This window comes from Lemur catta, chromosome 19 (assembly GCF_020740605.2).
Source record: "Lemur catta isolate mLemCat1 chromosome 19, mLemCat1.pri, whole genome shotgun sequence".
In the NCBI taxonomy this organism is placed as follows: domain Eukaryota; kingdom Metazoa; phylum Chordata; class Mammalia; order Primates; family Lemuridae; genus Lemur; species Lemur catta.
In genome coordinates this window covers 24,987,370-25,009,112 of record NC_059146.1, presented here as the reverse complement: position 1 = coordinate 25,009,112, position 21,743 = coordinate 24,987,370, and the positions used below count along the sequence as shown (strand labels likewise).

The following is a 21,743-nucleotide window of genomic DNA, read 5'->3' as shown; positions in this document are numbered from 1 at the left end:
CCGTAAGCCTGCGGCCTCCCTGTGCCACTGCTCTGAGCCGGAGGGACAGGTGTGCTCCTGCCTGGGGCTGTCTCCTCGCAGGTCGTGTACCAGCCGCACGAGGCAGAGCCGACTGCATCCAAGTCAGAGAAGCTGGACCCTCGGCCTTTCCTGAGGGTGCTGGAGGCCATTGACAATAAGTACCCCCCTGAGGAGCGTGGTGACCTGCTCGTCTTCCTCAGCGGCATGGCGGAGATCAGTGCTGTGCTCGAGGCCGCCCAGACCTATGCCAGCCACACGCAGCGCTGGGTGGTGCTCCCGCTGCACAGTGCCCTCTCTGTGGCCGACCAGGACAAGGTACCGCGTGAAGCCGGGCAGAGTAGGGCAGGCAGTGGTCTGTGCGGACCAGAGAGGGGAGGGGGTCAGGGCGGTTCCACGCAGGACGGATGTGACTCCACAAACGCTGGTCAGTGGGGCTGCAACTTAGCAAAGTCACATAGCCACTAAGTGGCAGAGCCAGGCTATGAACCCAGGCAATCTGGCCCCAGAGCCCACACTGGTAACCAGAGATTGGCAAACCTCCTGTAGAGGGTCAGAGGGTAAATATTTTCAGCTTTGGGGGCCACAGGCTCTCTGTCACTGCTGCTCTGCTCTACTGTTGCATCCCGAAAGCAGCCATACACGGAATGGGCCAGGCTGTGTTCCAATGAAACCTTATCCACAAAAACAGGTGGCAGGCTGGATTTGGCCACAGGCTGTAGTTGTTGACTCCTGGTCCTAACCACTATGCTTGACTGTCTCTTAGAGCCAAGAGAAGGTCATGTGCAAAGGGTCCACAGTGAGAGAAAGATGGGGTCACTGGGAAACAGCATGTAGGGTGGCGGGGCCCAGCTTGTGAAGGGGAAGTCAGGAGAGATGGGACTGGAGAGGCAGGCAGGGCTGGACCACAAGCGGCCTTGAAGACCCAGTGTGGTGCCTGCCGTGGGAAGCTTCTGGGCAAGGTCAAGGGCAAGGCCAGCTGGCGTGCTAGCAGATCCCTCTGGCTGCTGTGTGGGGGGTGGGTTGGAGGGTGTGAGACTAGAGGCCACAAATGAGAGGGGAAGCTAGAGCAGGATCACAGCGGGAAGGAGGGGCCTGGACCAGGGCAGGGGTCAGGAGTGTGGGGAGGAGAGAAGGAATTCATAAAATTTCAAAATGTTCAAGTGTGGCTGTGGGGCTGAGGGGTGGAGGGCCCGGGACGGCCCAGGTGATGGGCTGGAGGGTGAGCTGGAGGGTGAGCCATCTTCAGGATGAGACCTCTGGAGGAAGAAGAGACTCAGGGGAGGCTGCCAAGGCTGTTTTAGACACGAGTGTGAGGTGCCCATGGGACATCCAGGAAGCCAGTAGACGCACAGGTCAATCAGGGCTGAGTTTAGTCCCTGATGCTACCTCTTCCCTTTCCCCAGGTATTTGACATGGCGCCCCCTGGAGTTAGGAAATGCATCCTTTCCACCAACATCGCTGAAACGTCAGTCACCATTGATGGGATCCGCTTCGTGGTAGATTCTGGTAAGGGGCCTCCAGCCCCACCCCCGACCCCAAGGACCTAGAAGGAAGTGCGGGGTCTCGAGACGTGCACATACAGTGAGGAGCTCCAGGTTGAAGCAGGAAGTACAGGGTGAACAGCCCATATCCGAGATGCTTAGGACCAGAATGGTTCCAGATTTCAGATTTTCCAGGTTTTGGAATATTTGTATTAGACTTACCAGTTGAACATCTCAAATCTGAAAACCTGAAATCTGAAAGGCTCCAACAGACATTTCATTTGAGCGCCATGTCAGCACTCCAAAATTTTCTAATTTTGGAGTGTTTTGGATTTCTGATTTTCAGAATTGGTATGCTCAGCGTATAGGTGGCATTTGGGGCTGTGGAGCAGTGGCCACAACCTAACTTTTGTCAGACATTCCAAGCTAGCTTCTGCCCCAGGGCCTTTGCACTTACTGTTCTCTCTGCTGAGAGCTTTCTTTCTCCAGATATCCACATGGCTCACTCCCTCACCTTGTTTCATGGCCTGTGTAAATGTCTCCCCATCAGAGAAGCCCACCCTGTCCATTCTAAGTGGTATCCCCCTTCTGCTTCCACTGTCACTTCCCATATGAGTGGGACTAGTATTTTATATTTGTTGCTATATTTGTTTTATTTTCTATCTTCCCAACTAGAATGTTCTCTAGAAATTCAGCATAGCATAGTGGTTAGGAGACACTGGAGCTTGCCTGCCCAGGTTCACTGCTGGCTGTGTGATCAGGGTCATGTTACTGACGTTCCATGTGTCAGTTTGCTCGTCTGTGAAGTGGCAGTAATAACAGCACCTCCCTCAGGCTGTGAAGATTCAATGACTTAATACACTTGGGTGCTTAAGACAGTGCCTGGCACAGAGTGAATACTCAGTAAATGTTAGCATTTACCTTATTATATTGACTCTGGGATGCCATGATGGCATTCCATAATTTCATGTATGATTAAGAAAGTTTAAAAGTATTGCCAAGCTTTGACATGTTATTGATTTTAAGGTGTGTCCCGTTTTCAGAAACAAGAAAATGCGAAAAAGTTTGGTCTTGCAATGAATGAAGGATGGTGCTCTGTTCAGTCCTGTGAAACCAGGGCCTTTGTTTCCTTTGTGGCTGTATCTCTCGTGCCTAGTACAGTGCCTGGCACATAGTAGGTGCTTAATAAGTTATTTGTTGAGTGACCAAACCTCTGAAGGAGCAAAGACTTGAGAAAATAAATGAAAATATGTGTGAGTGAGGAACTGAAAGAATAAATGAACAAAATGTCAGGGTTGGGCCCAGAATAAGCTCTCAGCGTTAGGAGCGTGAAGGAGTAGTGAGAGCGTCAGTGAACAAGGGAGTGGGTAGAATGCCAGGCGTGTGGACGGCGTGGATGCTGCAGGTGACTGCTACGCAGACTCCTTCCCTCATCGTCCCCTCTGCCCCGCCCCGCCCCGCCCAGGGAAGGTGAAGGAGATGAGCTATGACCCGCAGGCCAAGCTTCAGCGGCTGCAGGAGTTCTGGATCAGCCAGGCCAGCGCGGAACAGCGGAAGGGCCGGGCAGGCCGCACGGGCCCTGGGGTCTGCTTCCGCCTCTATGCTGAATCAGACTATGATGCCTTCGCCCCCTACCCAGTCCCGGAAATTCGACGGGTGGCCCTGGATGCCTTGGTGCTGCAGGTGAGGCATGGGCAGGGAGGGGCTGGATCCTAACTGCTGGTACAGGGAGGCATCCAGACAGGACTGGTCCCAGGGTTCTGGGGCAAGGTGGGCCACGCCACTGAGTGGAACTCAAGCCTTCCACGTGTCAAAACCCATGTTGAGGCCGGGCGCCGTGGCTCATGCTGTAATCCTAGCACTCTGGGAGGCTGAGGCGGGTGGATCACTCGAGGTCAGGAGTTCAAGACCAGCCTCAGCAAGAGCGAGACCCTGTCTCTACTAAAAATAGAAAGAAATTATCTGGCCAACTAAAATATATATATAGAAAAAATTAGCCGGGCATGGGGGCACATGCCTGTAGTCCCAGCTACTCGGGAGGCTGAGGCAGGAGGATCACTTGAGCCCAGGAGTTTGAGGTTGCTGTGAGCTAGGCTGACGCCACGGCACTCACTCTAGCCGGGGCAACACAGCGAGACTCTGTCTAAAAAAAAAAAAAAAAAAACCCATGTTGAGGGGTGAATCGTTCCTCAAATCCTCAGGGCCAAAGCAAGAACCCATGACTCAATCAGAATGCTTTCAACAGAAAGTAACTTTTAAAATCGATGTTTCTCAATGTATTTTATGTCATGATGTGTCATTTCATTAGTTAGTTCAGCCTAGATAGACTCAATCACTAAAATGACTAACACAGCAGAGTTTTAGTTTTGAGGTTGGCAGGCAGTTTTCTTTGTGCGCCTAGGCCCCTCCCCTCTTGTGCCTCCAGCACCTCCCTGGGGCCTTTTAACGTGTGCACTCAGCCAGCTGAAGGGGACAGAGGGTGGGCGAGGAGCAAAGGAGGGTTTGCAGCCCAGGCCTGCACGTAGCGCACTTGCCATCTGCTCACCTTCTCCTGGGTAGAGAGGGACAGTGTCTGCCATGGGCCACGTGTGGGAGTAGCACAAACCAGCCCCTCCTGTCGTAGTGGTGCATGCTGTTTTCTATTCTGTTTGATTTCATCTTTTGAAAAGAATGCTGGGCCGGGTGCGGTGGCTCACGCCTGTAATCCTAGCACTCTGGGAGGCCGAGGCGGGCGGATTGTTTGAGCTCAGGAGTTCGAGACCAGCCTGAGCAAGAGCGAGACCTCGTCTCTACTAAAAAATAGAAAAGAAATTATACGGACAGCTAAAAACATATATAGAAAAAATTAGCTGGGCATGGTGGTACATGCCTGTAGTCCCAGCTACTCGGGAGGCTGAGGCAGGAGGATTGCTCGAGCCCGGAGTTTGAGGTTGCTGTGAGCTAGGCTGATGCCACGGCATTCACTCTAGCCTGGGCAACAGAGTGAGACTCTGTCTCAAAAAAAAAAAAAAAAAGAAAAGAAAAGAATGCTGATTGTGAGCCACTGCTTGGATTCTCTGACCCACTAGTGACTCATAGCCTGCCGTTTAAAATAATACTGGCTTAAACGATACAGAAAATCTGTTTCACATAATAAGAAGCCCTGAGTCAGGAAGGTTCCAGACTTGGTTATTGAAGTGGATCAGTGATGTCGTATAAGGCCTAGATTCTTTACATCTTTCCAACCTCAGTCAGCAGCTTTCTTGATGATGATGATGATGATGATGATAAAAAACAGTTATCTAGTGCCTACTCTGGGCCAAGTCCTGTTCTAAGTGTGTTCTGTTTATAATTGTTTTGATCCTCATAAAAGCTCTATGGGGTAGGAAATCTTACCATCCTAATTTAGGGATGAGGAAAAGGATGCACAGAGAGGTAAAGTGAGTTGCCCCAGGTCACGCAGTTGGCAAGTGGCAGAGTCATGATTCTGTCTGAGGCCACTGGGCTCCAGAGCCTGCCTCCTGACTGCCACCTGGCTCTGGCATCTGTGGGCACATCATCACCTCCCTCTTTACCATCCAGAGGCAGAAGCAAGGAACTGTCCTGCGTGGGTCTAATTTTTATGGCCGTGGGAACCTTTCCCAGAAGCCCCATGGCCAATCTCCCATCCTGTCTTGTCAGCAGAACTGGATTGTGTGTGTCCACCCTATGATCAGTAATTGTGAGGGGCTGTGGTATTGGCCGACTGGGTCAGAGCAGTGATGCTCAGTTGCATATTGGAATCACCTAGAGATCTTAAGAAATAATCCATGCCCTGCCCCCCACCCAGAGCTTCTCACTTCTAACTTAAAGGTCTTTTAGTGAGTATTGGGTGATCTCCCAGAAAACATCAAGGCTTGGTTAGCAGGAGCAAGGTGGAATGCTGGTTGCTGGGGTAGATGGCCAGAACTTTTAGTGCCCTCAGATCAGGGCCAGGTGAGCAGGCTTTCTGAGCTTTCTCATTCACTGGCAGTCACATGAGCTGCCACGCCAGCCTTTTCTTCTAGTCACCAGAACCCTTCTAGTCATCTAGTGTTTGCTTTTGAATGTCATGTTAGGCCTGGTGATGGGTGTGTGCTGTCACTTCTTTTTCCCCACGACCTGCTGCCTAGGTGGGCCTCTGAATTAATTGGGATTCTTTTAATCGCAAGTGAAAGAAACATGTCTCAAACTATTGTAGACAGAAAGGGGGCTTTTATCAATTTGTATGTAGATGTGGTGGGTGTGTGTCTAGCGTAGGAACAATCCAGGGATTTCTCCATCTGCTCTAGATGGGCTAATTTCCAGGCAATGGTAAAAGTAACTGTGGCAGTTCTGGGCGTCTATCCTGGCCACTTAAAACTAGAGAGGATGCTGGAACTGCTCTCTCCCAGCTTCAGTTTGCAAAGTCCCAGGGAAGGCTTCTGATTGGCCCAGCTCAGGTCATGTGTTCATTCTGTGGTCAGTTGCTGCGACCAGGGACTGAGGAACCGTGATTGGTCCAGCTCAGGTCATGTGCTCCTCCTCCACAGTCAGGGTCTGGGGGAAGGTGTGCTGGGCACAGACAGACACAGGCAATGCCCCCCATCCTCCAACCTCTGTACAATGGATCTTGACACTGGGAGTTTTAAAATTTCATAGTTTGTGATCCCTGATCCCAGAGGTATGGTTCTCATTTCAGATGAAGAGCATGAGCGTGGGGGACCCCCGAACCTTCCCTTTCATTGAGCCCCCACCAACAGCCAGCCTGGAAACTGCCATCTTCTACCTCCAGGACCAGGGGGCCCTGGACAGCTCAGAGGCCCTCACTCCCATCGGGTCCCTGCTGGCCCAGCTGCCTGTGGACGTCGTGATTGGTGAGGACCCCCCTCTGTGTGATCGGACAGGGCTCCAAGAGCAGGTACAGGGCACTGCTCGCTTTCTGAGTGACCCGAAGGCAAGTCTGTTCTTTTCCAGGGCCCATTCGTTCATTCATGAGTGCTCTGTGCCAGGCACTGTTCTGCGTGCCAGGGGTGTAGCAGTGGACAAAACAGACACAAATCTCTGCCTTCAGGGAGGTGACATTCTGGTGAAGGAGTCCAGCAATAAATCAGGAAAATAAGTAAAATACATAGTAGGTCAGGTGGTCCTAAGTGTTACGGAGAGGAGAAAGCAAGAGGGCGGAATGGGAAGTGTCGGGCCTGGTTGGGGCATTGCTGTTTAGAATACAGGCCTCGAGGCAGCCTCACTGGGAAGGTGACATTTGTGCAAAGAAATGGAGGTGAGGGGCGGGAGCCGTGTGAACACTTGCGCGTGCTTGCCAGTAGAAATATAGGAATGTGATGTGAGCCCTGTAATTTAAAACTGTCTAGTAACCAAATTAAAAAACCAAAAAGAAACAGGTGAAATGAATGTTGATAATCTAATGTATCCAGAACATAATTTTAACATGTAATCAATATAAAAATTTTTGTATTATTTTTCATACTAAGTCTTGCAAATGCAGTATGTATTTTACCCTCACAGCACATCTCAGTTTGGACCAGCCACATTTCAGCTGCTCAGCAGCCACACGTGGCCAGTGGCTGCTGTATTGGACAGTGGGGATGTAGCAGAAGGGCATTCTAGGCAGAGGAGACAGCCAGTGCAAAGGCCCTGTGGTGGGAACAGTGCGGAGGTTGTTGTGGCTGGAGTGGAGTGAGTGAGAGGGAAAGGGCAGGAGATGTTAACTGGTGGTCCCATCATTCATTCATTCATTCATTCAATAGTTTTTGATCACCTGCTCTGTGCCAGGTCCTATTCTAGATGCTGGAGATATAATCATGAAGAAAACAAAACTCCTGTGCTCACAGAGCTCACATATAACGAGTTAGACAGACGATGAGCAGGACAGATGAGTGAGCCGTGCGGGCTGTCAGCGGGTGCCCCGTGCTGAGCAGAGGCAAAGCGGGAGCAGAGTGGGAGTAGTGGGGACTGGGGGCGGTGTTGTGTGGCCATCAGGAGAGGCCTCGCTGAGATGGTGACATCTGGGCAGAGGCCTGAAGGAGGGCAGGGGCCATCCGGTCCCTCTGGCCCTGGGTCAGGTGAGGAGCTTTGGGTCAGATGGGAGACTGAAGTGTTTGAGTGGAGCTGGGTTTTATGTGACGGAAGGTGGCCAGAAAATTAAGGAATCAATCTGACGGTTCAGTAAGGGTCTGCAAAGGCCAGGTCCACGCAGCCTGACAGGGACAGCTGTCAGTTTCCAGCCCTCCCGAGATCAGACCTGGAGTGGCCAGTGACGAACAGATATGCTGCTGCCCGTCTTCACCGGGTGTCATCAGGAATGGGGCTTAATCAGCAAGGATTTGGGGCCAGGAGACCCTCTGACCCTGCTGTCCTCACCACTGACCTGTGACATTAGTGTCTTAAGGCAGCAGTCCCCAACCTTTCTGGCACCAGGGACTGGTTTCATGGAAGATAATTCTTCCACGGACCAGGGGGTGTGGGGCAGGGTGTTGTGGGGGGCGGTGCGGAGCTCAGGCAGTGATGCTCGGCCTGTTTCCTAACAGGCCACGGACCTGTACCTGGCCGAGGCCTGGGGGGGGGGTTGGGGACCGCAGTCTTAAGGCCCTTACCTGAAATTGCAGGAGCCACTGCTAGAGGCTGGGTCTGGCCTGCAGGGTCTGCCCTGCAAGGCTATTGAGAGAACATGATATAAATCACTGATTGTGCACGAGCAGCTGAAAGACAAGCTCTCCCACTTGGATTCCTTAGCACCTGGGGCATTGAGGAGCCTCCCTGGGGAAGGAGAAGCAGGTGGGGTACCCAAGACCCCCCAAGCACAGGAGCCCTGGGTTTTCCACAGCTCACCCGTCCCACCTCTCTCTGCACAGCCTGCCCCCAGCTCCGCCCTGGGGCCCCTCTCTTGCTGGCTTGAGGATGTCACAACTCTTCCTCTTGCTCATTTCTGAGTCATCCTTGCCCCTCCCGAGGAGCCGGCTGACTGAGGCGTGTTCATCTGGCCTTGTTCTCCTGACTCCACACGTTCTGTCCCCTCCAGCAGCCCGAGGCCCACACAGCCACCGCCCGGCGCTGTTTCCCCAGCACGTGCGCGACAGAACCTACAGAACCTCTCATGTGTGTTCACACCTTTAAAGTCCCCTTTGTTGCAACACTGTGCTGCTGCAGTGTGGGCGGGAGGCTGGACACGATGGGCTCTGGGGGCGTCTGGGCTAGGAAGATGGTTCATTTTCGTTTGTTTTGTTAATGGAAGGAAAGAGGGCTAGAGCAAGGAGAGTTAGGGCCGGGAAGCGAAAGAACCTTCGGTGACACTTGCTGTGGCCAGTGAGTGGACACTTGCTGTGGCCAGAGCTCTGTGGACTCTGTGTCACCTCATCCTCACCTACTGGGGGGGGGCTGCTGCCCCCTACCCCCATGTACCAATGAGGAAAGCAAAGCTGGGCCAGGGAGGGGACCATGCCTGCGGGCACGGGGCAGGCCAGCGATGGATGCTGAGTCCCCAAGGGGTGGGAGTGAGCACCTGTCACTTTCCTCGCCAGGACAGCAAGGCTCAGAGAACAGCTGCTCAGGGTCACACAGCGGCGGGGTGGGGGGGGAGGGGCACAGACGACCTGTGCCGGAGTGTCCTCTGTGCCAGGGGCATTCCGAGTGCATGACAGGGTGAGACATGGTTAATCCTCACGGCAGCCCTGAGAGGAGAGGCAGGTGCTGCTGTTACCCCATTTCACAGATGGGGAGCAGAGGCGCAGCGAGGCGGAGGGATGCCACAGGCTGCTGGGTCTGGCCCTGGGCCTGGTTTACTGCCCACCCTCACCTTACCAGGCCAGCTGGGTGACAGGCACTTTGTGTAAAGTCAGTCAGGGGACCGGTGAGGTCAGACACGTGACATGCAAGCCGCTGGCCACGGGCAGGTGGGCAGGCCTGAGCTCCCAGGAGGTGCAGCGTTTGCTCCGGCTCCCAGAACCAGGGGAGGTCGAGATTCCCACTCTTTTTTTTTTTTTTTTGCAGACACAGTCTTGCTCTGTTGCCCGGGCTAGAGTGAGTGCCGTGGCGTCAGCCTAGCTCACAGCAACCTCAAACTCCTGGGCTCAAGTGATCCTCCTGCCTCAGCCTCCTGAGTAGCTGGGACTACAGGCATGCGCCACCATGCCTGGCTAATTTTTTCTATGTATATTTTTAGTTGTCTGGCTAATTTCTTTCTATTTTTTAGTAGAGACAGGGTCTCGCTCTTCCTCAGGCTGGTCTCAAACTCCTGACCTTGAGTGATCCTCCTGCCTTGGTCTCCCAGAGTGTTAGGATTGCAGGCGTGAGCCACCGCGCCTGGCTGAGATTCCCACTCTGAGTGCTTACAGTTGGAGATGGTGTTTTACCAGCTCTTTGGCCATGTTGGGATGCTGTTCCTGTCACTTTCCTTCTCCACATCCTCCCTCTCCTCCCTCTGCCCCTCCTCCCTCTTTCCCTGCCTCTCTGCCCCAACCCCACCTCTGCCTTTCTCCCTCCCCGCATACCCTCCCTCCTCCCTCTTCCTCCTCCACCCTGGAATTAAACAAGGATGGCAGGAGATTCGTCCTGCCTGTAGGCACAAAGGCAGTACCTGCTGTGTGCCAAGCAGAACGAGTGACAGGTTGAGTGCAGGTCACACTCCAGAGGGAGGGGAGACATACACCACGGCAGGTCGGGTTGTAAATAGAAGAGCAGGGAAGTTGGTGACAGTAGCAGCCAGTACTTAAACAGTGCCCTCTGTGTGCCCGATGGGAAACTGAGGACCTTACCTGAGGTCATGTGACCAGAGAGCACAGTGCGTGTGGGTTTGAATCAGCCCATCTGGGCCCTGAGACCGTTAGTGGGTGAGATGGAGGGAGGTGGAGGCAGGACTGGGGGGTGGTAGGAAGGGTCGGGGGGCCCCGAGAGCCCCAGGGGTGAGGGGTGTGGCTGTGCTGGAGCCCAGGAGGCTCAGCCTGTGCCCGCTGCCCCAGGGAAGATGCTGATCCTGGGCTCCATGTTCAACCTGGAGGAGCCCGTGCTCACCATCGCGGCCGCCCTCAGCGTCCAGTCGCCCTTCACCCGCAGCGCCCAGAGCAGCCTGGAGTGTGCGGCAGCACGGCGGCCGCTGGAGAGCGACCAGGGTGACCCCTTCACGCTCTTCAATGTCTTCAATACCTGGGTGCAGGTGAGGCAGGCGCCGGGGCCCTCCTGCCTGTCCTTCTGTGCAGGGTCAGGCCGCCTGCGCTGTGGCTCCTCCTTGTGTCCCACCCCCAGCCCACCCCACGAGGCCTGCCTGGGGAGGACCTAGTCTCCACCACTCGTGCCCGGACTGAGGGGACAGAGCGTGCCCAGGCCCAGGGTTGAGGCGGGGCCTGGGGCCTGGGGCCTAGGGCGCTGATTAGAACCAGCGCCATCTGGAGGAAGTCCAGACGCCTTCGGCTGGCATCTGTGTTTCCATACAGGTTCCCGGAGTCCCTGCTCTGGGTCTGGCCCTGTACTGGGCAGTACTGGGGACCCAGAGGCAACTAAAACTACCCTGGCCCTGTGCTCCTGGGGCTCACAACCCAGTGCAAAGAGATGGGCTACTGATGTGACAGTGGCAACCCAGAGAGGGCTGGAGTGGGGAGTCCAAGGGGCTGGGAGAGCCCAGAGGGGCTGCCTGGCCTGGTGTAGGTGTCTGGGAGGGCTCTCTGTACGGGGGCGTGTTGGGGCTGAGACCTGGGGAAGGTGAAGGCCTCCACCGCCTTGCGTCCTCCCAGGGGTGGTGTTTGGGCCCACGCTGAGTGGTCAGCCCCTACCCCCCACCCCCCGGAGCTGGCCAGGCCCCGACACCCTGTTGTCTGCACCTCCGCCCAGGTGAAATCCGAACGGAGCAGAAACTCACGCAAGTGGTGCCGCCGCCGGGGCATAGAGGAGCATCGGCTTTATGAGATGGCCAACCTGCGGCGTCAGTTCAAGGTGAGGTTCACGTGGAGGGGTGGGGGCCAGGCCTGCCCAGACAGACATCTCGTCAGCACCCTCCAGAGCAGTCCCCCTCTCCTTCCCAACAGCGACCAGACCAGAGTCCCACCCTGCATCCACCCCTCCCCCAGCAGATGACCAGGCGGGGGGCAGCCTGGGCCATGGGGCATAGAAATCCAGGAGGGCTTCCTGGATGGGGCAGACAAGGTCAGCAGTGACATGCCACATCCTCATGAAGAGCCTGGTCCTCTGGACCGGGGTTGCTGAGCTGGCGGCCCATACTCAGTGCTGGGAGGCAGCTTAGGGTGGTGGTCGGGGCCGGCACACCGGAGCTGGACGTCCCAGTGGCAGATCCTGGCTCCGCCACGTGCTAACAGTGTGACCCTGGGCATGTCACTGCTCACCTCTGGGCCTCAGCTTCCCCTCAGAAAACAGAGAAGGTGACAGTGGCACCTGCCTCACCGGGAGGCTGTGGGGATTAAATGTGTTAACATGCCTAGCACATTTAGAATGGGGCCGAGCACGTAGGTGGGTCTATACAAGTGCTTGCAGTGATTTTATTATTATAGGTGAGTGGGTGGAGAGATATTTTTCTTTCAAAAAAACCTAAAAGATTTGGATTCCTCCTATACCCAAACGGTTCTGCAGTTTGTTTTGTTAATATTCCATGGACGTGTCTCCATCTGGGTACAGAAAGATCTGCAGTTACATAGTTCTCAGTGGTCGTGTAGTATTCATGGAATGAAAATAAAATAAAAGTCCCTGTGTAATCTATCCCCTTTGGTCGCAGATGGACAAATTGAGGCCCAGAGTGGGCGACCAGTCACCCAGCCAAAGCCTCCCGTGCAATTTCTGAGGTCCCCGTGTTGGGGCCCACTGATGTCCCACTGCTCTCAGTGTCCCTTTTGACTGATGTCTCCAGCTGCTAGAGCAGCGTTCGGCCTCTGTTGGTCCCCAGACACTTTGGAAAGTGTGGGTCCCTTTCGCAGGCACACTCTAACACATGCACGTGCACGCCGTCTGCGACCTCCATTGTCAGGGCTGCAGGAAACGCAGGGTCCAATCAAGTCGGGTCATTTGGGGATTGTTTACAATGGGTGGGCAGGGTGGAGGGCAGAGGTCTCTAGTTGAATGTTTATTAGAGTTGCCTGGAGGGTCTGTTGGATAAAGATTCCTGGCCCCAGCCCGGAGATTCTGACTCAGTGGCTGTGGTTTGGGCTTAGGACTTGGAATTTCTATCAAGTCCCCAGATGTCCCAGATGCTGCCGCTGCCAGGCCACACTGAGCAGTGCTCGTGTAGGAGACCCACAGGGCCGTGCGGCACCCGGGACCAGGGAAGAGGGGCCTTCCCCAGGCCGGTGGGGCAGGAACCGAAGCCTGAGCCCACTCACTGCCCTGTGTCCCTCACTCTCGCCCGCCCTCCCCCAGGACCTGCTGGAGGACCACGGGCTGCTGGCCAGGGCCCAGGCCACGAAGGCGGAGGACAGCTACAGTCGGCTGCAGCAGCGCCGTGAGCGCCGGGCCCTGTACCAGCTGAAGCGCCAGCACGAGGAGGGCGGGGGGCGCAGGCGCAAGGTGCTGCGGCTGCAGGAGGAGCAGGAGGGCTGCTCCAGCGAGGAGGACCGGGCCGGCCCAGCCTCCCAGGGCACTGCTGACAGCGTGGACATCCAGGTGGGGTGCCAGGGCTGTCCGGGCTGCGTTGGGTGGGCGGAGTTTACCAGGGTAGGCCTTGGCCTACATTGGGGGACTTTGAGGACACAGCCCTGCCCCGGGGTCTGACGGGACACAGCCTGCCCTCACCCCAGGAGCCAGGTTTCCGGGGACAGGATCAGGCCCCGTGGTTTACAGAACCCCTAAGGCACATGCCCCTTAGGTAGCGGGGAGGGCCCCTCAGGAACCCACCTCCCCCGTGTTCCCACCAGGATGTGAAGTTCAAGCTCCGGCACAACCTGGAGCAGCTGCAAGCGGCCACCAGCTCGGCCCAGGACCTGAGCCGCGATCAGCTGGGCCTGCTCAAGCTGGTGCTGGCCCGGGGTCTGTACCCGCAGCTGGCCATCCCCGACGTGTTCAACAGCGGCCGCAAAGACTCTGACCAGGTGGGCCTGCTGCAACACACATTCTCCGAGGGCCTGCCCTGTGCTGGGGACACAGTGGTGACCAAAACAACCCTAGCTTTGCCCTCATGGGGCTCACAGTCCAGTAGGGGGGACAGACGTGATCCCAAACAGAGAACCAGAGTGGACAGGGATGGGATGGGGGAGCCCAGGGGACTGTGGGAGCCCAGAGGGGGCACCTGACCCAGCCTGGGAGGGGGTCAGGGAGGGCTTCTTGGAGGAGGGGACCTGGCCGGGAGGGCGGAGGAATAGCACCCTGAGCGGCAGAAGAGCAGATCAGAGGCTTCTGCCCCACCCTGGGTCTCTCCAGATCTTCCACACCCGGGCCAAGCAGGGCACCGTGCTGCACCCCACCTGCATCTTCGCCAGCAGCCCCGAGGTGCTGCACACACGGGAGCAGGAGGCTGGGGGCCACGAAGGGAGCCGAGGTACAGTGAGCCCGAGCAGGAGGGAACCCCCATCTGGGATGTGAAGGGTGGGACCTCAGGGGCCCCTTAGCGGCTGGGGTTCCGCCTTGCTCCTTCCCACACCCCACTCATGCTGGCTCAGGAGGGGAGGTGCCAGGGCCAGACCTCCCCGCATGGCCTTGGGTGAATCACCCCCCGCTGAGCCTCACCTGTCCCACGGCGCTGGTGGCTGACTGAGCCCGTGTGGCTGTGCCAGGCCCCGCAGGGTGTAGCCTGTGTGCTGGGGCAGGGACTGGACTCTTGCGACCTCAGGTGTCTGTCTAAGCTCGGCAGGACGCCGCCCCTTCCGCCAGTGTGTAGAGAAGACAGCCTGCTTAGTAAAGGGGTAGATACTAGCCTGAAACATAGAGTCTGTCATCTCAGATATTAAATGTGAAACTTTTCTCCCTAATCTTTAACAGCTGCAAATTCCTAGTTTGTTTACCCTCTTCCTATTACTTTTTCTCGTTTTTTAAATTTTGAAATATCTAAACATCATCCGAGTGGAGAGTGATGAGCCCTGGGGCGTCCCCAGCGTCAGTGACCGTCTGCATGTGCCACCCTCGTTTCTTCTCTGTCTTCTCCTTCTGTTCCTTCTGGATGGAGCATTTTAAAGCAGATCCCAGATATCATGTCATTTAGTGATAAAATGACAAGGGCCATTTTTTACATTACTCACAAAATTAACTGGTTTCTTAATGTTGCCGAATAGTTCAATTCATGTCTGTTCTGGCAAAGTATTTGAAAACAAGTTGCAGACATTCTGTCGTTACTCACATGAGCACATCTTTGTCCAGATGTGTAAGCTGACCAGGTGGGACGGGCAGCCCTCGGGGCGAATGGGTAGGGGTGAGGGCCGGGCCTGAGCCGCCCTGTTCACCCTTCCAGAGGACAAGGACAAGATGAGCAGCAAGCACCAGCTCCTCACCTTCGTCTCCCTGCTGGAGACCAACAAGCCGTACCTGGTGAACTGCGTCCGCGTCCCCGCCCTCCAGGTAGGTCTCAGGTTTGGTGGCTGCTAGGTCGCTGGGCCGGGGCACCAGGGCAAGCCTGGAGGAGCCTCCTTCTGCCTGGGCTGGCTGCAGCCATGAGCCGAGGACTGTTGGTGTGGCTGCTGGCTTTTCTTTCATTCACAGATTTGTTCAAGTTACTTGCCGAGTGCCTGCTGTGGGCCAGGCACTGCTGCGGGTGCTAAGGACGCAGCAGGGAACTGGGCAACGAGCCCTGCCACTGCCTTCCTGGGGTTCCCTGGCAGGGAGGACAGCGGATAGCAGTAAAGGCAGTAGAGCACTGAGTGCTGTGTGAGAAGATGGGAAGAGTCAGGGGAGATCAAAAGAGCAGGGGGAGGGGGTGGAGGGAGAGGGAGGGGAGGGCAGCAGGTGTGGTGTGAGGTGAGGCAGGGTGGGCCTCACTGAGCAGAGACTGGAAGGCAGGGAGCCATGTGGACCCCAGGGGAAGAGCATCCTAGGCAGGGGGCGGGCACATGCAAAGGCCCTGGGGCAGATGTGCCTGGCATTTGCGGGAGCAGCTGGAGCAGAGTCGGTGGGGGCAGCGTCGTGGAGACAGGGTCGGAGAGGCAAGTGAGGCACAAGCCCCAGGAGGGCTCTGAGCAGGGCTGGGACTGGTCTGACGTGGGGCGGGAACACAGAGCCCAGCCAGGAGGCGACTGCAGCCGTCAGGCGGGAGGGAGAGCGCTGGCCTCGGGTGGGGGCCGAGGACGCTCAAATTGCAGATGCATTTGCATGTGTGCCTGCGCCAGAGAGTAGCTGCCATACCTCGAGTGCTCCCTGTGTGTCACCCTGTGGTCCCAGGCCTGGCCCCTGAGCCCTCGAGCAGCCTGCGATTCCCACTTTATAGAGGAGAAGACTCAGGCTCGGGCAGGGGCGGGGGTCTGTCACCTGCCTCGGTCACACAGAGAGCAGATAGGGCTGAGCCAGAGCTTCAGGCTCACACACCACACCCTCGTGCCACCGCATTGGTTGGATGTCCCCGGGACCAGCACCCTCCCAGTCAGTCCTGGGGAACGTGGAGGAGAGAGAGAAACCCTACGGGCTCCCAGAGCCTCCAGAGGTTTTGCTGACACCATCCCTGATGCCACGAAAACTAGCCCTACTCTCTCCATTCCTGTCGTCGTTGAAACGCTCCTGGAGCGCCTGTCTTGCGCCAGGCACTATCGCCTCCGGGTGTGGGGTCGCAGCTGCGGTCCAAGTGGGCAAAGCTCCCCGTGCACGTGTTGCTGGTGGACGCTGGGGGGCAGCGCAGGCGACCACACAGGAGTGAAAGGCAGTGCAGGTGCTCAGACGAAAGCAAGCAGGGCGGGCGGGGGAACTGCCCCGCACGATGGGGACGACGGCTGCCAGCCAAGGTGCTGCCCCTCCTCCCCCTTTATGGCTTGTCTGTGATGGAGAATCTTTTTTTAAACTTCCTATTGATACGTGATAGACGTATAAACTTTCAGGGTGCGTGTGACTTTTTTTAAACAACACTAAGTTGGTACCAATGCATGTGATACTTTGATGCATTCATATGTTTAAAGATCATGTCAAGGTAATTAGGAAGTCCGTCACCTTATAGAGTCACCTTTTCTTTGGAGACTGTCACACACGCAAGTAGGTAGAATGGTACACTGAGTCCTCTTGTACCATCCCCCAGCCCCCGAAATATCACCCTGGGGCTGATCCCATCCCATCCTCTGCCCCCACCCCAGAGAATTTCCCCGCATACTATCATGAAACACAACGTCGGGGATTACAGCCCTGACCCTGTCCCATAGTGAGTGTGCGTGCAGGTCTGCGTTCTTTCCTCCACGTTATGTCTGTGAGTGGCAGTTGTCCCTTGGCCACCCTGTTTTAAAATGCAGCCTCCCTTTCCCAGCATGCCGCAAAATCTTCCCCCACTACTCCTGTCCCCTCCCCTGGCTTTGCGGCTTCTTAAAACACAGTGTATTGTATTATTTAATCTTGTCTGTCTGAGTGAAATGCCGGTTCCTGCGGGCAGGACCTTTGTCTGTCTTGCTCACAGTTGTATCTGCAGCATCTGTGCCTGGCACAGTGCGGGTGGGCAGATAGTGTTGGGTGGGAGGATCCTCAGACAGACAGGTGGAGGGGGCTGTGGACAGGTGGAGGGTGGGTGGGCGGATGAATGGGTGGGAGTCCCGGCAGGCCTCTTGGAGATGGCACCCTGCCCCTCACAGCCACTCCCTACCTCCCGCCCCCTGTCTTCCAGTCCCTCTTGCTGTTCAGCCGGTCCCTGGACACCAATGGTGACTGTTCCCGCCTGGTGGCCGACGGCTGGCTAGAGCTGCAGCTGGCAGATGCCGAGAGCGCCGTGCGGCTCCTGGCAGCAGCCCTGCGGCTCCGTGCACGCTGGGAAGGCGCCCTGGACCGGCAACTGGCTCAGCAGGCCGGGCCGCGGCCACAGGAGGAGGAAGAGGAGGCTCTGCCGATCAGTCCCAAGGAGGTGGCAGCCCTGAGCAGGGACCTGCTACAGTTCATGGCATCCGAGGTACTTGTCACCGGGGCTGCCTGTGGCCAGAGGGAGCATCCACCACAAAGCTTAGAACCGGAGAGGGTCTGCGGGGAGAAGGGTACAGTCCTGGCTGACTTCCTGGAGTAGAGGGGCTTGAGGACAGGGCCAGGAACCCAGTGAGCCCGGGAGAGGGGAACAAGGCTGATGTGCCAGCAGGAGAAAGGGCGAGGTGGCCAGACTGGAAGGCCAGGCCCAAGGTCTGGATGTGGTCCCCCCTGTGACAGGGAGCGGAGTGGGCGTCTGGGGAGGGCAGTTGAGATAGGATGGGGCGTCAGGGCGTGTTTTAGACGGGCCTGTGCTCATGAGTGTCTGCAGCCAAGTTGTGACTGGCTTAAGCACTCGGCTCCCACAACTGGAAAGTCCAAGGGAGGGCTTCAGGCACAGCCGGATCCAGGTGCTCGGGTGGCGTGTCCCTGAGGCCATCTCCCTCTATCTCCTGTGTCTCTGTCTTTAGGTTCCCTACAGTCTTCGGCGGCTCACGGGGCTGGAAACCCAGAACCTCTATGTGGGACCCCAGACCATCACAGCTGCCCCCAATCTCCCCGGCCTCTTTGGCAGCTCCACCCTGTCCCCCCACCCCACCAAGGGGGGCTACGCAGTCACTGACTTCCTCACCTACAACTGCCTCACGGTGAGCATGGGTCCCACCTCGGCCCCCCTCACCCTCCCGTCCTGACGGTGGGGTTTTAGGAAGCCCCCACCCCCGAGCCCACCAACCACATTCCAACTCAGTCGAGGGGTGTGGTTTCCAAATGGGGCCTGCAGTCCTGCAGGCTGCTGGGAAGGGTCCCCGGCTGGCGGTGGGGGACAGGGTGGTGGGGGACAGGGTGGTGGGGCCCAGCCTGACTCCTGCCTGCGCAGAGCGACGCGGACCTGTACAGCGACTGTCTGCGAACCTTCTGGACCTGCCCCCACTGTGGCCTGCACTTGCCCTTCACGCCGCTGGAGCGCATCGCCCACGAGAACACCTGCCCCGAGGCCCCGCAGGACGGCCCCCCAGGCAAGGACAGGGCTGTGGGGGACCCGGGCCACCGCCGCCTGTCCAGCTGTGTGTCCATCCCACGGGGGTTTCCTGTGTGTCTGGGCACTCGCTGGACCCTCTGAGGACTGGTGACCTCAACCATCTGGCTCTGACTGGTGCCACGCACAGGTCTTGTCACAAAGACTCAGAGCCCAGGACAGGAAGGGCCTGGAGCACCACCTCTTGCGTTCTGTCTCTCTTTGGTCTGCGTCACCGTCTGTGTCTCTTTGTTTCTGTTTCTCTGTGGCTATGTCTCTTGCTCTTTTTCTCTGTCCCACGTCTCTGCCTTGGGTACGTCCACCCCATTGTCACCCAGGGGACTCCACAGTGTCTGAGCCACACACAGGCATTCAGTGGGGGGATGGCAGCAGGGCTGCACACCCCCTCCCTCCCAGGGCTCGCTCTGCCTGCCTCTTTCAGTCTCTGTCTCATCGTTGTGGATGAAGAGTAAAGACTGGGCTGTGTGTATGTATTAATCAAGGAGAGCTTCCTGGAGGAGGCAAAACTGGACTCCTCAAAGGCCGGGAGAGAAGCTGAGCCCCATGAGTGCCCAGGATTTGGGTGGGGGGGAGCATGCAGTGGCACGCCCCTCACGGCCTCCCTCTTTCCCTTCCTTAGGGGCTGAGGAAGCTGCCCCCGAGCCCCTGTGGAAGGCATCTGCCCTGCAGCGGCCCTACCACTGCGAGGACTGCCAGAAGGACTTTCTTTTCACGCCCACGGAGGTGCTGCGGCACCGGAAGCAGCACTTGTGAGCTGGGCTGGGAGCCCTGCCAGGAGCAGGGGGTGCCTGCCCACAAGCCTGTGTGTCCCCCAGCCCAGAGCCAGGGCCAGGACTCCTGCCTGAACTCCTGGCCTGGGCTCAGCACAGTGGTCCAGTCCCAGCCAGGGCAGAGAATACATGTGCCAATAAAGCCTGTATCCCGACTCTGACCTCCAGGCCTGCTCCTGCCCGTTCTGAATGCAGCAGCTGCCCTCCGTCAGTCCTCCCTGGGGTCTGGCTTCCATCCGTCCTACTGCAGTGTGCCAGCTGAGGGAGCCTGGGTGGGCTTGGGGAGTTAGAGCCCAGCAGGGACTTCCCCCTGATTCCAGCTGCAGGATCTTACCGCGCCTTGGCAGCCGCTGTCTCCTGAGTCTGTCCTCGTAGTCTCTGCTTCCCCTTGAACTATGGAGCCCAGAATTTGAGGTCACAGTGAGCTATGATGACGCCATGGCACCCTAGCAGGGGCGACAGAACGAGACTCTGTCTCAACAAAACAAAATGGGAAAACAGTGGAGAAAATAAATGAAATAAAATGCTGACATTTTGAAAAGAGCAATGAAATGGATCAGGGGAAAGAGAAGGTGCAGTATGGGAATGAAAATGGCACCACCACGGAGGTGAAAATGTTAGGGGAATACTGTGAACAGCTCAATGCTGATAGACTCATCCACTCAGTTGAAATGGAAGTTTCTTGAAAGACGCAAACTACTAAAGCTCACTTGAGAAGACACGGAAAAATTGTACAACTCTACTAAGGGAATTTAATTCATAGTTAACAAAGCACAAGCTCAGGTGGGCTCACTGGCGACCTCTAGCAAACACGGAAGGAAGACATGATACCAACCCAACACGACCCTTCCACGATGTAGAACACACGTCCTGACTGGTAACAAGGCCGGGCATTACCCTATTGCCAAAACCAGACTAAGACAGAACAACAAAGGAAAACACTAGGCCGATATCCTTCATGAACATAGGCAAAAAAATCCTTAATAAAAGTTCAGCTGGGAGGCCAAGGCGGGAGGATCGCTCGAGGTCATGAGTTCAAAACCAGCCTGAGCAAGAGCGAGACCCCGTCTCTACTAAAAATAGAAAGAAATTAGCTGGACAACTAAAAATATATGGGAAAAATTAGCCGGGCATGGTGGTGCATGCCTGTAGTCCCAGCTACTCAGGAGGCTGAGGCAGAAGGATCGCTTGAGCCCAGGAGTTTGAGGTTGCTGTGAGCTAGGCTGACCCCACAGCCCTCTAGCCCGGGCAACAGTGTGAGACTCTGTCTCAAAAAAAAAAAAAAAAAAAAAAAAGAGGTCTCAAACCAAAGTTTCAGATTACCCTAATCAAAACAGGATGGAGACAAGTTCCAATATGATAGCAAACACTCAAATAATGCCTACTGTGTGTCAGGCACCATTCTAAGCACTTTACATGTAAGGATTCATTTAATCTTTGAAAGAACTCAGCAAGATAAATACTATCATTACCTCCATTTTCCAGATGCAGGCACTGAGGCACAGAGAGGTTGAGTAACCTGCATGAGGTTACACAGCAAATACATAACAGAGCTGGGATTGAACCCGGTCTGCCTGGCCCCCAAATCCATATGCTTAGCTACAGTTCTAGGCTGCCTGCAGAGGTTTCTTCTTTTTAACAGCCAAGTAGAGCTCCACAGCATAGATAGAACATAATTGATTTCAGCTGTTACCCAACTGTCTTTCTGACTTCCAATTTTCTGATCTAATCATGGGTGGATCCAGGTTTTGTGGAGCCGAGGCTCATACAATTTGGGAGCTTTCTTTTGGAAATAATATAGAACTACAAGCAAAATTAGGCTCAGGGTCTTGGGAAAGGCCTGTGCAATTGAGAGGCTCTGAAGCTTGGTCTGTGTTAGCGTCACAATCAATCCCCCGTGCTCACCGCATTAGCCATGGCGGGTTGCGGAGAATATCCTCGCACAGCTCTGTGCGCATGAGCAAGTGTTTCGGGAGGTAGGATGCCTATAGGTGGTTTGCACTTTCCATCCTCAATGACTACAACAGTCTGCCTGGAACATAAATAACTAGTTGTTGACTATCTTGAACAGGATGCAAAAATGCTGATCATATAGGTGAAGAGGAGCACACGGAGTATATTAAGTAAGAACTGTTCATCATAAAGCCAACAGTAAGGGCCGGGCGCGGTGGCTCACGCCTGTAATCCTAGCACTCTGGGAGGCTGAGGCGGGTGGATTGTTTGAGCTCAGGAGTTGGAGACCAGCCTGAGCAAGAGCGAGACCCCGTCTCTACTAAAAACAGAAAGAAATTATATGGACAGCTAAAAAAATATATATAGAAAAAATTAGCTGGGCATGGTTGCCACACACCTGTAGTCCCAGCTACTCGGGAGGCTGGGGCAGGAGGATCGCTTGAGCCCAGGAATTGGAGGTTGCTGTGAGCTAGGCTGACGTCATGGCAC

The 21,743-nt window shown here is 55.9% G+C and overlaps 1 protein-coding gene across 4 annotated transcripts in view; it reads left to right on the top strand.

Moving 5' to 3' along the window:
• Positions 1-19,462, top strand: part of DHX34 (DExH-box helicase 34) — a 34,018-nt gene extending 14,556 nt beyond the window's left edge. For all 4 annotated transcript variants that reach the window (XM_045531315.1, XM_045531312.1, XM_045531314.1 and 1 more), the window contains exons 4-17: positions 82-336; positions 1,425-1,527; positions 2,968-3,185; positions 6,181-6,355; positions 10,454-10,647; positions 11,319-11,420; positions 12,852-13,094; positions 13,346-13,519; positions 13,848-13,965; positions 14,872-14,978; positions 17,209-17,487; positions 17,966-18,142; positions 18,373-18,511; positions 19,151-19,462. In XM_045531315.1, coding sequence (XP_045387271.1) covers positions 82-336; positions 1,425-1,527; positions 2,968-3,185; positions 6,181-6,355; positions 10,454-10,647; positions 11,319-11,420; positions 12,852-13,094; positions 13,346-13,519; positions 13,848-13,965; positions 14,872-14,978; positions 17,209-17,487; positions 17,966-18,142; positions 18,373-18,511; positions 19,151-19,284 — 2,418 coding nt within the window. In that variant the 3' untranslated portion in view covers positions 19,285-19,462. The remainder of the gene's footprint in view (positions 1-81; positions 337-1,424; positions 1,528-2,967; positions 3,186-6,180; positions 6,356-10,453; positions 10,648-11,318; positions 11,421-12,851; positions 13,095-13,345; positions 13,520-13,847; positions 13,966-14,871; positions 14,979-17,208; positions 17,488-17,965; positions 18,143-18,372; positions 18,512-19,150) is intronic.
• The last annotated feature ends 2,281 nt before the right edge of the window (positions 19,463-21,743 follow it).